Source organism: Oncorhynchus nerka, linkage group LG3 (assembly GCF_034236695.1).
Source record: "Oncorhynchus nerka isolate Pitt River linkage group LG3, Oner_Uvic_2.0, whole genome shotgun sequence".
In the NCBI taxonomy this organism is placed as follows: domain Eukaryota; kingdom Metazoa; phylum Chordata; class Actinopteri; order Salmoniformes; family Salmonidae; genus Oncorhynchus; species Oncorhynchus nerka.
The window spans coordinates 68,297,527-68,314,535 of NC_088398.1; the positions used below are offsets into that span (position 1 = coordinate 68,297,527).

The 17,009-nt window shown below is 45.6% G+C and overlaps 1 protein-coding gene across 1 annotated transcript in view; it reads right to left on the bottom strand.

Moving 5' to 3' along the window:
- xk (X-linked Kx blood group (McLeod syndrome)) overlaps positions 1–17,009 on the bottom strand; it is a 30,095-nt gene that overhangs the window by 10,993 nt on the left and 2,093 nt on the right. Inside the window, exon 2 of the mRNA XM_029639764.2 lies at positions 1,844–2,106. Within this exon, the coding sequence (XP_029495624.1) occupies positions 1,844–2,106 (263 nt within the window). The remainder of the gene's footprint in view (positions 1–1,843; positions 2,107–17,009) is intronic.

Here is a 17,009-nt window from a genome sequence, read left to right on the forward strand (position 1 = left end):
CCTCCTTGGCTCAGGTCTGACTCCTGACTCTGCCACACTCTCCCTGTGCCGCCCCCCAAGAAACCACAATCCCATAACCTACAAAAAAAACTAGACAAAACACACTACATAAATAACCCATGTCACACCCTGGCCTGACCAAAATAATAAAGAAAACACAAAATACTAAGACCAGGGCGTGACAAGCAATTCTAGCTGTCTTATCTGATCAAGCTCTGTAGCAATGCTAATTCCCTTTCCAATATTTCTGGTCCTGCCTTGAGCAGGTGAATACGAAGATCACTGCAGCCACTGTGTAATAAAATGGGCTCGTGCAAGCGAATCACGTGCGCACACACTCTAATCTGGGTAAACCCTTGAAGCTAGCCTGCTTAAATCATGGCCAAATTTACGAATGCACTCACCCACGTTAAGTTTCCTGTCCTGAAAAAAAGGTAAGATTCCAGTCAGTATGCTCAAAATGCAAATTTCCCTCAGTGAAAGCATGGGAAAGTTCAAACGATCTAACTCAAACGGTTCAATCCAAGCAGTCCATTCTTTCCACTCAAACGATTCTGGCATGAACGCCAGCCAGTCAATCCGCCTGTCCATTGCACCTGGCTGATCTACCACCATCTGTCGATTGTTGTTCCCGGGTTGTTTGACTTCTCCCTCCATTCTCCCACGCAGATAGCAAGCTAATGTTAGCCAAACGAGTGAGTTGCTGTTAGCTAATTGATTTGTTAATCCCAAAATCCGCTGCCACCAATTTGTAACGACTCTGTAAGGACACCGAAACGTACAGGTAGGTTATTAACTAGCATAAACAGTCTAGGACGATGATTTTTTTTTTTTAAGTTGTAATTTATTTGGATGAACACTGTGCACCCCAACACTAACCTGACGCACACAAGCGCCTCTCCAAAACACACTACGACTCAGCACCCCCCCCAGCATCATCACATACAGCAACTAATTTGCATAACATTGTGTGATAGGCTGAGAGAAATTTGAATGTGTACACACATTACAATAGAAGCAAGATCCACTGGATCAATTTACAGATTAGCATTTGCAATATCAAGTGCCATAGTTCACGTCGTCAACACATGACACTTTTGGTTTGATAGCATAGAACTGTCAGATTCTGCCTGACCACCGAAACAGCTTGAAGCTTTTCCTCTGGTCACACTCAGTCTCACACAGCAAAACAGTTCTTCAGTCTGGAATGACATTCTCAATAACAGAAAATAAAACAGGGAAGTATTAGCAGACTATGTGACATAACTCAAATGTGTCTGTGATACTAGTTGCTATATTATGCATAATCATGATTCAGATGGTGGATGAAAACAGTTATTTCAAACAGTGAGTTTGAAGACTGTGATCTAAATAAAATACCTTGATAGCAGAGTGCTAGAGCGTGTTGCGTAATACCACTTTGAGTCATGAAAACACCATCCGCTTATTTCCAACGTGGCACTTAGCTAATCAGCCCACGCCATAGTGAAACTGCTCTGAGGGGGGTGGACCGGCCTGGAGGGATTTGGGGAAAGGACTGTGTCTCTGTACTGAGCCTCTATAGGGGGTAACCAGCAGATATAACTCAACTATGTTCATGTGCAGGCTCAAAGAGGTTCCTATATACTGAGAAAGCTGGGGGCCTCTGTCCCTCAACGCATGGAACTCAAGATGACTCAAGTGTGATCAAACAGAGAGAAAACATACACGCACACACACACATACACATGCATAGAAACACAAACATATACAGACACTGAAAATTGAAACAACTATAAGTCACACTTCTCCACCTCACACACACACAAACACACACAGTCACACACACGCACACACCACTCACCTCTGCCGATGGACACCCCCTGTTGCAGGACACAAATGTAGAGCTGCAGGGTGAGCTGGGGGGCGGAGCCCAGGAAGGCCTGGATGACAGAGGTGCGGGCAAAGGCGGCACGGTGGGTGAACAGCTTGCCCTCTGCCTGCCCCACCTGTCTCTCCACCTCCTCAGACTGGCCCCCCCTGGGCATCTGGCGCTTCCGTGTGATGCTGACATACGGCTCCTCTACCCGGCCCACACTGCCGTAGATACAGAACGCCTCCAGACACCTACAGCAGCAGAGGAACACACACACACATAAAACATGATTAATGCAGTGGGGTACCCAAGGCCTCCACACACCTACAGCAGCACATAAATACTAAAATAACGAGGGAAGATGTGGAAGACATTATGAACAATTCTGTGGATACCAAACCCATGGGAGTGTCTCAAACTCTTAACAGTGTGCAAGAACTTTTCTGTATTTTCACACAATATCTTATCCTTATAGTTAACAAACAGATTACCGACCATTTCGAATCACACCGTACCTCCTCCACTATGCAATCTGGTTTCAGAGCTGGTCATGGGTGCACCTCAGACGCGCTCAAGGTCCTAAACGATATCATAACCACCATCGATAAGAGACATTACTGTGCAGCCGTATTCATCGACCTAGCCAAGGCTTTCAATCACAACATTCTTATTGGCAGACTCAACAGCCTTGGTTTCTCAAATGACTGCCTCGCCTGGTTCACCAACTACTTCTCAGACGGAGTTCAGTTGTCCTGACCTCTGGCAGTCTCTATGGGGGTGACACAGGGTTCAATTCTCGGGCCGACTCTCTTCTCTGTATACATCAATGATGTCGCTCTCGCTGCTGGTGATTCTTTGATCCACCTCTCTGCAGATGACACCATTCTGTATACCTCTGGCCCGTCTTTGGACACTGTGTTAACTAACCTCCAGATGATCTTCAATGCCATACAACACTCCTTCCGTGGCCTCCAACTGCTCTTAAATGCAAGTAAAACTAAATGCATGCTCTTCAAACGATCGCTGCCCGCACCTGCCCTCCCGTCCAGCATCACTACTCTGGACAGTTCTGACTTAGAATATGTGGACAACTACAAATAACTAGGTGTCTGGTTAGACTGTAAACTCTCCTTCCAGATTCACATTAAACATCTCCAATCCAAAATTCAATTTAGAATTGGCTTCCTATTTCGCAACAAAGCCTCCTTCACTCATGCTGCCAAACATACCCTCGTAAAACTGACCATTCTACCGATCCTCGACTTCGGCAATGTCATTTACAAAATAGCCTCCAACACTCTACTCAGCAAATTGGATGCAGTCTATCACAGTGCCATCCGTTTTGTCACCAAAGCCCCATATACTACCCACCACTGCGACCTGTACGCTCTCGTTGGCTGGCCCTCGCTTCATACTCGTCGCCAAACCCACTGGCTCCAGGTCATCTACAAGTCTCTGCTAGGTAAAGCCCCGCCTTATCTCAGCTCACTGGTCACCATAGCAGCACCCACCCGTAGCACACGCTCCAGCAGGTATATCTCACTGGTCACCCCCAAAGCCAATTCTTTCTTTTGGTCGCCTCTCCTTCCAGTTCTCTGCTGCCAATGACTGGAACAAACTGCAAAAATCACTAAAGATGGAGGAGACTCTTGCCTCCCTCACTAGCTTTAAGCACCAGCTGTCAGAGCAGCTCACAGATCTCTGCACCAATTCATACATAGCTCATCTGTAAATAGCCAATCCAATCTACCTCATCCCCATACTGTATTTATTTATTTATCTTGCTCCTTTGCACCCCAGTATCTCTACTTGTACATTCATCTTCTGCACATTCTACCATTCCAGTGTTTAATTGCTATATTGTAATTACTTCGCCACCATGGCCTATTTATTGCCTTACATATCTTATCCTACCTCATTTGCACATGCTGTATATATATTTTTCCACTGTATTATTGATTGTATGTTTGTTTAATCCATCCGTAACTCTGTGTTGTTGTATGTGTCGAACTGCTTTGCTTTATCTTGGCCAGGTTGCAGTTGCAAATGAGAACTTGTTCTCAACTAGCCTACCTGGTTAAATAAAGGTGAAATAAATCAAATAAATACAAATCCTGCAATCGCTGGAAAATACAGCCTCTAGAATCCATTGATGATAACATACAACAATAGAAACAAAAACAAACATCAATGAACTGCTCCCTTATCAACAGCATCATCACACATATGGCACTACTAGAATAACGCACATCTCTATCATCACTATCAACATAAACACCACCTGCAACACTATCAACATAAACACTACCTGCAACACTATCAACATAAACACCACCTTCAACACTATCAACATAAACCCCACCTGCATCACTATCAACATAAACACTACCTGCAACACTATCAACATAAACACCACCTTCAACACTATCAACATAAACCGCCCAACAACCTGCCCGCTTGACCCTATTCCCTCCTCTCTTCTCCAGACCATTTCCGGAGACCTTCTCCCTTACCTCACCTCGCTCATCAACTCATCCCTGACCGCTGGCTACGTCCCTTCTGTCTTCAAGAGAGCGAGAGTTGCACCCCTTCTGAAAAAACCTACACTCGATCCCTCCGATGTCAACAACTACAGACCAGTATCCCTTCTTTCTTTTCTCTCCAAAACTCTTGAACGTGCCGTCCTTGGCCAGCTCTCCCGCTATCTCTCTCAGAATGACCTTCTTGATCCAAATCAGTCAGGTTTCAAGACTAGTCATTCAACTGAGACTGCTCTTCTCTGTATCACGGAGGCCCTCCGCACTGCTAAAGCTAACTCTCTCTCCTCTGCTCTCATCCTTCTAGACCTATCGGCTGCCTTCGATACTGTGAACCATCAGATCCTCCTCTCCACCCTCTCCGAGTTGGGCATCTCCGGCGCGGCCCACGCTTGGATTGCGTCCTACCTGACAGGTCGCTCCTACCAGGTGGCGTGGCGAGAATCTGTCTCCTCACCACGCGCTCTCACCACTGGCGTCCCCCAGGGCTCTGTTCTAGGCCCTCTCCTATTCTCGCTATACACCAAGTCACTTGGCTCTGTCATAACCTCACATGGTATCTCCTATCATTGCTATGCAGACGACACACAATTAATCTTCTCCTTTACCCCTTCTGATGACCAGGTGGCGAATCGCATCTCTGCATGTCTGGCAGACATATCAGTGTGGATGACGGATCACCACCTCAAGCTGAACCTCGGCAAGACGGAGCTGCTCTTCCTCCCGGGGAAGGACTGCCCGTTCCATGATCTCGCCATCACGGTTGACAACTCCATTGTGTCCTCCTCCCAGAGCGCTAAGAACCTTGGCGTGATCCTGGACAACACCCTGTCGTTCTCAACTAACATCAAGGCGGTGGCCCGTTCTTGTAGGTTCATGCTCTACAACATCCGCAGAGTACGACCCTGCCTCACACAGGAAGCAGCGCAGGTCCTAATCCAGGCACTTGTCATCTCCCGTCTGGATTACTGCAACTCGCTGTTGGCTGGGCTCCCTGCCTGTGCCATTAAACCCCTACAACTCATCCAGAACGCCGCAGCCCGTCTGGTGTTCAACCTTCCCAAGTTCTCTCACGTCACCCCGCTCCTCCGCTCTCTCCACTGGCTTCCAGTTGAAGCTCGCATCCGCTACAAGACCATGGTGCTTGCCTACGGAGCTGTGAGGGGAACGGCACCTCAGTACCTCCAGGCTCTGATCAGGCCCTACACCCAAACAAGGGCACTGCGTTCATCCACCTCTGGCCTGCTCGCCTCCCTACCACTGAGGAAGTACAGTTCCCGCGCAGCCCAGTCAAAACTGTTCGCTGCTCTGGCCCCCCAATGGTGGAACAAACTCCCTCACGACGCCAGGACAGCGGAGTCAATCACCACCTTCCGGAGACACCTGAAACCCCACCTCTTTCAGGAATACCTAGGATAGGATAAAGTAATCCTTCTCACCCCCTTAAAAGATTTAGATGCATTATTGTAAAGTGGCTGTTCCACTGGATGTCTTAAGGTGAACGCACCAATTTGTAAGTCGCTCTGGATAAGAGCGTCTGCTAAATGACTTAAATGTAAATGTAAACATAAACCCCACCTGTATCACTATCAACATAAACACCACCTTCAACACTATCAACATAAACACCACCTTCAACACTATCAACATAAACCCCACCTGCATCACTATCAACATAAACACCACCTGCAACACTATCAACATAAACAACACCTGCAACACTATCAACATAAACACCACCTGCATCACTATCAACATAAACATTACCTGCAACACTATTAACACAAACACTACCTGCAACACTATCAACATAAACCCCACCTGCATCACTATCAACATAAACACTACCTGCAACACTATCAACATAAACCCCACCTGTATCACTATCAACATAAACACCACCTTCAACACTATCAACATAAACACCACCTTCAACACTATCAACATAAACACCACCTGCATCACTATCAACATAAACACCACCTGCATCACTATCAACACAAACACTACCTGCAACACTATCAACATAAACATTACCTGCAACACTATCAACACAAACACTACCTGCATTACTATCAACATAAACCCCACCTGCAACACTATCAACATAAACAACACCTGCAACACTATCAACATAAACACCACCTGCATCACTATCAACATAAACACCACCTGCATCACTATCAACATAAACATTACCTGCAACACTATCAACACAAACACTACCTGCAACACTATCAACATAAACCCCACCTGCATCACTATCAACATAAACATTACCTGCAACACTATCAACACAAACACTACCTGCAACACTATCAACATAAACACCACCTTCAACACTATCAACATAAACACCACCTTCAACACTATCAACATAAACCCCACCTGCATCACTATCAACATAAACACCACCTGCAACACTATCAACATAAACAACACCTGCAACACTATCAACATAAACACCACCTGCATCACTATCAGCATAAACACCACCTGCATCACTATCAACAAACACCACAATCTACATAAACACCACCTGCATCACTATCAACATAAACACCACCTGCATCACTATCATCATAAACACCACCTGCATCACTATCAACATAAACATTACCTGCAACACTATCAACACAAACACTACCTGCAACACGATCAACATAAATCCCACCTGCATCACTATCAACATAAACATTACCTGCAACACTATCAACACAAACACTACCTGCAACACTATCAACATAAACACCACCTTCAACACTATCAACATAAACACCACCTTCAACACTATCAACATAAACCCCACCTGCATCACTATCAGCATAAACACCACCTGCATCACTATCAACAAACACCAAAATCTACATAAACACCACCTGCATCACTATCAACATAAACACCACCTGCATCACTATCATCATAAACACCACCTGCATCACTATCATCATAAACACCACCTGCTACACTATCAACATAAACACCACCTACTACACTATCAACATAACCACCACCTGCAACACTATCAACATAAATACCACCTGCAACACTATCAACATAAACATTACCTGCAACACTATCAACATAAACATTACCTGCAACACTATCAACATAAACACCACCTGCAACACTATCAACATAAACACCACCTAGATCACTATCAACATAAACACCACCTGCAACACTATCAACATAAACACCACCTGAATCACTATCAACAAAAACACCACCTGCAACACTATCAACATAAATACCACCTGCATCACTTTCAACATAAACACCACCTGCAACACTATCAACATAAACACCACCTGCATCACTATCAACATAAACACCACCTGCAACACTATCAACATAAACAACATCTACATCACTATCAACATAAACATCACCTGCAACACTATTGACAAGATGGCGCCGACAGAGATGTTCACCTCGCATCGAGTTCTTAGGAAACTTTTTAATGTATTATTTCTTACATTGTTATGCCAGGAAATCTTAAGTCTTATTACAAACAGACGGGAAGAAATATTGGATATAAGAGCAATATCAACTTACCAACATTACGACCAGGAATACGACTTTCTCGAAGTGGATCCTATGTTCAGACCACCACCCAGGACAATGGATCTAATTCCATTAGTCGACTCAAAACAACAGCGCCGCAGAAGGGGCAGACGAAGCGGCCACCTGGTCAGGCTCCGTAAACATGCACATTGCCCACCGCTCCCGAGTATACTACTAGCCAATGTACAGTCTCTTGACAACAAGGTAGACAAAATTCGAGCAAGGGTTGCCTTCCAGAGAGACGGAAACATGGCTCTTCATGGAAACATGGCTCTCTCTGGATATGTTGTCGGAATCAGTTCAGCCACCAGGCTTCTCCATGCATTGTGCCGACAGAGATTATCACCTCTCTGGGAAGAGGAAGGGTGGAGGTGTATGCTTCATGATTAACGACTCATGGTGTAATCATAACAACATACAGGAACTCAAGTCCTTCTGCTCACCCGACCTAGAATTCCTTACAATCAAATGCCGGCCATTTTACCTACCAAGAGAATTCTTGTCAGTTATGTACAGCTGTGTACATTCCCCCTCAAGCAGACACCACGGTGGCCCTCAAGGAACTTCACTGAACTATATGCAAACAGGAAACCATATATCCTGAGGCTGCATTTATTATAGCCTGGGATTTTAACAAAGCAAATTTGAGAACAAGCCTACCTAAATTCTACCAGCATATTGATTGTGCTACGTGCATGAGTTATATCCTCGACCACTGCTACTCTAACTTTCGCGATGCATACAAAGCCATCTTGCTTTGGAAAGAGGTCTGGGAACATGACTGAATATAAACAATGTAGTTATTCCCTCCGCAAGGCAATCAAACAAGTGAAATGCCAGTACAGGAACGAGGTGGAGTCGCAATTTAACAGCTCAGACACAAGACATATGTGGCAGGGTCTACAGGAAATCATGGACTACAAAAAGAAAACCAGCCACGTCACGGACACCGACGTCATGCTTCCAGACAAACTAAACACCTTCTTTGCCCGCTTTGAGGATAATACAGTGCCACTGTCATGGCCCGCTAACAAAGACTGCGCCCTGCCCTCGCCTTCTCTGTGGCTGACGTGAGTAAAACATTTAAACGTGTTCACCCTCGCAAGGCTGCTGGCCCAGACGGCATCCATAGCCGTGTCCTCAGAGCATGCGCAGATCAGCTGGCTGGTGTGTTTACGGACATATTCAATCGCTCCCTATCCCAGTCTGTTGTCCCCACATGCTTCAAGATGGCTACCATTGTTCCTGTACCCAAGAAAGCAAAGTAAACTGAACTAAATGACTACTGCCCCATTGCACTCACTTCTGTCATCATGAAGTGCTTTGAGAGACCAGTCAAGGTTCATATCAACTCCACCTTACCGGCCACCCTAGACACACTTCAGTTTGCATACCACCCGAAAAGGTCCACAGACGACACAATTGCCATCACACTGCACACTGCCCTATCCCATCTGGACAAAAATAATACCTATGTAAGAATGCTGTTCATTGACTACAGCTCAGCATTCAACACCATAGTACCCTTCCAAGCTCATCATTAAGCTGGAGGCTCTGGGTCTCAACCCCACCCTGTGCATTTGGGTCCTGGACTTTCGACGGGCCTCCCCCAGGTGGTGAAGGTAGGAAACAACTTCTCCACTTCACTGACTCTCAACACTATCCAGAGGGTAGTGCAGTCTGCACAACGCATTACCGGGGGCAAACTACCTGCTCTCCATGACACATACAGCACCCGATGTCACAGGAAGGCCAAAAATATCATCAAGGACAACAACCACCCGAGCCACTGCCTGTTCACACCGCTACCATCCAGAAGGCGAGGTCAGTACAGGTGCATCAAAGCTGGGACCGAAGAGACTGAAAAACATCTTCTATCTCAAGGCCATCAGACTGCTAAACAGCTATCACTAACTCAGAGAGGCTGCTGCCCACATTGATACCCAGTCACTGGCCACTTTAATAAATGGACTAGTCACTAGTCACTTTGTACAATGCCACTCTAATATGAATATCAACATAAACACCACCTGCAACACTATCAACATAAACACCACCTGCAACATAATCAACATAAACATTACCTGCAACACTATCAACATAAACATTACCTGCAACACTATCAACATAAACATTACCTGCAACACTATCAACATAAACACTACCTGCAACACTATCAACATAAACACCACCTGCAACACTATCAACATAAACACCACCTGCAACACAATCAACATAAACATTACCTGCAACACTATCAACATAAACATTACCTGCAACACTATCAACATAAACACCACCTGCAACACTATCAACATAAACACCACCTGCAACACTATCAACATAAACACTACTATCAACAGCCAGCTGGATCTACTACGTCCCATAGTAACACCCCAAACTCTATCCGTGAGTTGACCAGTTGCAGCTCCACACATTAGTCAACATGACCTACCCAGGCTTCTCAGTAGAGCAGGAGACTCGAGGCAGTCATCTTCCAATGCGGCTAAAGACTAAAGGCCCGGGTGGGCGGGTGTGTGACTGGGCTGTGGGCCAGGGCCAGGGCAGTATAACTCATTCACTCTGTCTGGGTAAAGCAGCTCTGGTCCACGGTGCCAATAAAAGACGAGGCAGGGAGCTTTACGGTCACAGGGCCAGTGAGGGACAGGCTGTTTATCAGGCTAAACAGCCTCCCAGTGACACGCAAAGTGGTAATAGTATGCATCAGCTAAAAGGCTGCGCTGCTAACTGCTAACTCTACTGCTAACCCTATCCTAATCCTAACAGCTTTAGCAACACACTTGCTAAATATCAGAGCCCACACGTATCAGTATGCTATACAGTAGTAGTCTAGGCCCAGGGATTTTACTTGACCATATGCCCTGACAAGGACACTGGGCCTGAGGCTATAGATCTCAGAATAGTTCAGGTCATATGGGAAGAAACATCCTTGGGCCCTACATACAACATACAGTCCGTCATTTAGCTACCTTGATGGTGAAGCAATATTGAAATTGCAATTAAGGGATTTAGTGTCCCAGCGTCACATAGCATTTCCAATCAGACCTGTATGATGAATTAGTGTGTGTGTGTGTGTGTGTGTGTGTGTGTGTGTGTGTGTGTGTGTGTGTGTGTGTGGTAACTAGAGACTGCAGGCAAGGGGCTGGCTTTAGAACATAATTACAACAGTAGGAAAGTGATCACAGACTTGTAATGGAGAACTGGAGCAGCTAGGGTGAGAGTGAATCAAATATAAATGAATAAGTCACAATGGGTAACTCAATCATGTTAATGGAGAAAGACAGCAACAAAGCTATTTAGATGCTTTAACCACCTGCCCAGGGAGTCGATGGGAATTGCCCTTTTGTCTAAATCTGGCACATGGTGGCACTTGTTTCCTGTGTACTGCCCCTTTCAAATAAATGTAATTAAAACTATTCAATTAAACATCTCCAAACATTCCAGAAGCAGAAATGTACATTTTGGTCATTTGGCCTCACTTCACAGTCTAGTGTATGCTGTATGTTTTCAGGATGTGGCCTCCTGCTTCTGTGCAGACTGATACCCTGCCTTCTCCACTTGTGTTATCACAGATAAGAACCAGGAAGCAGCAACATGTGCTATTCTTAGAGCTGCCTGTGCAATGGAGGATCAAGGGCGTGAGTCAGAGATACATGCTTTTAGACCCATCGTTACATTTTAGACTCAAGAGATGCAGGCCATATATCCAGAGGCCGTTACTGCCAAGCATTATTCAACAAGACCCCATCAGCTTTGAGTGATGTATGACATCACATATCCATCTATCTGTTCAACTAGGAAACACAACATCACACATACCCACAGGCTAGTCATAGTGTCAGTGAGTGTCCACTGTTATAGATAGGGGCTCCCAAGTGGCGCAGTGGTCTAAGGCACTGCATCTCAGTGCAGGAGGCGTCACTACAGACCCTGGTTTGATTCCAGGCTGTATCACAACCGGACGTGATTGGGAATCCCGTAAGGCGGCGCACAATTGGCCCAGAGTCGTCCAGGTTATGGTTTGGCCGGCGTAGGCTGTCATTGTAAATAAGAATTTGTTCTTATTCCCCCTCAGGAGACTGAAAAGATTTGGCACGGGTCCTCAGATACTCAAAAGTATATACAGCTGCACCATTGAGAGCATCCTGACTGGTTGCATCACTGCCTGGTATGGCAACTGCTCGGCTTCCGACCGCAAGTCACTGCAGAGGGTAGTGCGTACGGCCCAATACATCACTGGGCCAAGCTTCCTGCCATCCAGGACCTCTATACCAGGCGGTGTCAGAGGAAGGCCCTAAAAATGGTCAAAGACTCCAGCCACCCTAATCACAGACTGTTCTCCCTGCTACCGCACGGAAAGCGGTACCAGAGCGCCAAGTCTAGGTTCAAGAGGCTTCTAAACAGCTTCTACCCCCCAAGCCATAAGACTCCTGAACATCTAGTCAAATGGCGACCCAGACTATTTGCCTTGCCTCCCCCCTCTGGAACGCTGCTGCTACTCTCTGTTATTATCTATGCATAGCCATTTTAATAACTCTACCTACATGTACATATTACCTCAATTACCTCGACACCGGTGCCCCCGCACATTGACTATGTACTGGTACCCCCTGTATATAGTCCCGCTATTGTTATTTACTGCTGCTCTTTAATTATTTGTTATTCTTATCTCTTACTTTTTTAAATGTATTTTCTTAACTGCATTGTTGGTTAGGGCTTGCAAGCATTTCACTGTAAGGTCTACACCTGTTGTATTCGGCATATGTGACAAATCAAATATGATTTGATTTGATAAAGTTTTTTTTTTTTACAAAAATTAAAATGAGGTTGGAGTAATAACATGTTCAACTACTTAAGACATTGCCTCAAATCACTATATCAGTGATGTAGTGGCTTAGCTGGCTAAGTAATACTAGCCAGAGCCCTTCAACGTTATTGCAATAGAAGTATCTGCTGGCAACTAGCCCCTGACTGACTGACATATTTAAAAATGGCTATCTCAGAGAGTCGGTTTTTGTTTGTTTGGGGGGGATGTCTGTTGACACGGCATGAGTCGCAGGACGGTTTTAATGTGACCTTTTGTCCGGCATCTCACAAACACAATGTCAGCAGCGTCTCTAGTTGCCTACTTGAGTCGGCTCCGAGATGGGGTGGTTTGCTTCACGTCTCAGGCCCTTGGCCTGTGCCGTCAGAGGGCGGAGTAAGCCGTTTGAGAGTGATGAATGTGCTGCTAAAAAGGCAAATCGGGCGGAAGCAGGCGAACATAAAAAAACAAACCACTGTTCATGATTCCACTCATTCGCAAAGAGGCAGACCTGTGTGATTAGAACTCAGTCAGATCAAGAAAATAAGCTTTCTGAGCTTTGATCAGTGCTGGGAGCAATATTTATGTTGATTCGTAAATTATTTTCTTTATTGTGTATAACATTTATATTTGTATTCTTTTTTCCCCCTTCAAATTAGACAAAATTACTGAGGTCCGGACCTCGGTGTCCTCATATGTTGTTACGGCCCTGGTCAGTGAAACTCGAATCAACTGAGCACCTTGAGTCCAATGGTAATACCCAAGGATTATACTATTTGCATATTCTATTGCAGAAGGCTGCAATGCCCTGGGTGTATTCTGTAGCTATTGGGTGGGTGTTTTCTGTAGTCCTCTGGTTTGCAGATTCTAAAACTGTGCGTGTCTGTGATTATTTGGTGCATCCATCCAGTAGGAAGAACTGTGGTCAGTGTGTCTCTCTAGAGATGGGATCAGTATAAATTCCTACTGAGTCTGGCCATGAAGGGCAGATGGCCAGGCCAGTACTGGGCTTACTGATAACTGATAACTAAGTGTCTGGGACAGGGTAGGGCCTGGCCTATTATGGGGTGTATATGGGCTATATACGTATGGGGGTTATTCAGGGATACATACTGCATAGTCACTGCTATACCAGCTTAGTTATTTATTGGTCAGGGACCATGACAGTAGGACAGAACTGTTTGTCTTGTCAATAAATCTATCAGATTTACACAGAAACAGTGATCCTCTTTATTCTCCCGGATAGTCACCAGTTGAAGGAATGTTCTTTGGATTTTCAAGTCCCTCGGTCGAGCACCTGATCCCCCCTTTTCATTTAATCTGGCCTGAAGCGCGTTTGGGTATACCTTTTTATCCAGTAGGACAGAACTATCAAGGCATTCTTGGAGGTTTGCCCTCCCACACAAAGACAACAGTGCCATGGGAGGTCAAGAAAATCATTAAGCAACAGAGACTCAGCAGGAGAAGACTATGGCTATGGGTGTTATATTACCTCTGATTCAACACCAGTCATGGGAATACTGAGCTGCTGTCATGGACAATCGACATATAAACCAAACACAAGTTCATATCTCACAATAGGCCTGCACTGTGGATTATTGCTCAGGCAGCTATAGCAAGGACAAATGTGCTATATTTTCAGTTAGGGCCTCCATAATGAATTGACTGTATATTGATGGGCCTATGTGTTATTTAGGGCGTTTGATTAGAGTAATGAGTGGTCGGTCGCATTCCAGGGTCTTTAAATCAAGGCTCCTTATGCAGCTAAAGCGGTTGGTGTGTTGTTCATGCGGTGCTGCAGTGGTTTGCGGTGTGCTATATTGATCATGGGACTAGGCCTATTGATCAGGTCTGCACAGTGGTGGACTTACCATAAGGCAGAATAGGCAATTGCCTCAGACCTCACATCATCAAGGGGTCTTGTGAGTTGGGAATAATTTAAAACAAATAATACTAGGAATCATTTAAAAAAAAAAAAAATTCTCCGCTTGAGGCCCCCCCATGCTCCACTCAAGGCCACCCCCCTCATTCATATTCCATTCGCCCAGCTCAATGTAACATCGATAGGTTTAGACTACTACATGATAATTTTCCCTATACCCATCACGAGGTTGCTACATCCTAGCCTAAGAATGAAAGTTTATAACGTAGTTGCACAGGTCGAGAGACAATTGGAGTAACCAAGGTGACAGACAGTGACACATTCAATATTGCCTTGCCCACTCTTGATCTAGGGTATAATCATTAGTCCAAACAGTTGCAAACAAGCGTTTCTATTGGACAAATTCAGGTAGGTTTATCCTCGTTTCGTTCTGTTTAAGAAACGTTTTCAACAGAATCAGCGGAATGAGTACACCCCTGATCACCCGCACACACAGTTCACTTTCATAGCAGCCACATACAAACAGCAACATCACTTTGCTCGTTGTATTATTCCTTCTCGCATCTACCTGCTCTCCTACTCTCACATTTTCCCCTCGCTTGTGGAATTCAGTGCACAACACAACAGCTCTCTGTGACCAGGCAAAAAAAAACTATTCAAGCCAAACCTTCATATCATAACCGCTAACCACTACACACAGCCTACATCATTGTCAATGTCACCATATTAGCTAACGTCATAGTCAACATAGCTACTAGACCTAATGCGTTAGTAAACCCACTACAATCACGCAGTACAGTGTAACGCAAGCAGTTTAGCAGTTTCACTGGCGGGCCCAAGTGGCAATAAATTAATAAAACCGAAAGTTTACCTTGACTTGGAAGAGTTCCGGTGTTGGATAGCAAGCTAATATAAATAGCATTTCTCTTTTTCTGCGCTGGGTGTTTGAGTAGGCTAAATTAGCGAGCTACATTAGCTAGTTATGTAAGTGGAAGTGAAAGTAAAAAAATAACTAAATATAGCTCTCTCTCTCTGCTGCTTCTCCTTAATTTTTTTATAAATTAATTTGTTCAAAACAGTTCAACTATCGTCTTTCTCTACTCACCACATTTTATGCACTGCAGTGCTAGGTAGCTGTAGCTTTTTTTTACTAGATTCATTCTCTGATCCTTTGATTGGGTGGTGTCATGCCCTGACCTTAGAGATCCTTATTTATTCTCTATGTTTGGTTAGGTCAGGGTGTGACTCGGGTGGGAAAATCTATGTTTTCTATTTCTTTGTTGTTTTGTGGTTGAGTGTGGTTCCCAATCAGAGGCAGCTGTCTATCGTTGTCTCTGATTGGGGATCATATATAAGTTGTGATTTTCCGTTTGGGTTTTGTGGGGTGTTATTTTCTGTTTAGTGTCTGTGCCTGACGGAACTGTTTGCTTTCGATTTTTGGGGATTTTATATTTTTGTTTGAGTGTTTCCTGAAAATAAATATCATGAACACTTTCCACACTGCGCTTTGGTCCACTCTTCCTTCCATCGATGACAGCCGTTACAGAACACCCCACCAAAAAAGGACCAAGCAGCGTGGCCAGGAGAACTGGACATGGGAGGAAATCCTGGAGGGGGAAGGACCCTGGACACGGGCCGGGGAGTATCGCCGTCCAAGGCAGCAGATGGAGGCAGCGAGAGTGGAACGGCGACGATACGAAGAGTTAGCTCAATGACGGAAGCTCGAGAGGCAGCCCCAAAAAAATGTTGGGGGGGGGACACACGGGTTGGCGAGCGGAACGAGCGGAACTAAGGGGTGAACGAGAACCAACTCCCTGTAAATATAGTGAGGAGTTGGTCACGGTTCAAGTGCCAAGTTTTCCGGTTCTGCGCACCGTGCCTTCCACCGGGCTGTGGATGCGCACCGGTGCGCTCTGTGCAAGCTCCCCGCAGTTGTCGTGCTAGAGTGGGCATTCAGTCAGGATGGATTGTGCCGGCTCAGCGCTCCTGGTCTCCGGTGCGTCTCTTCGGCCCAGGATATCCTGCACCAGCTCTACGCACGGTATCCCTAGTTCGCCGGCACAACCCAGTGCGGCCTGTGCCTGCTCCCCGCACGTGCCGTGCTACAGGGGGTATTCAGCAAGGACGTGTTGTGCCAGCTCTACGCTCCAGACCTCCAGTGCGCCTCCACGGCCCAGTATATCATGCGCCGGCTATATGCACTATCCCTCCAGTGCACCTTCTTAGCCCAGTGCGTCCTGTGCCAGCTCTCCACACTCACCGAGCTAAAGTGGGTATCCAGCCAGGACGCGTTGTGGCAGCTCAACGTACCAGGCTTCCAGTACGTTTCCTCAGTCCGGTGAA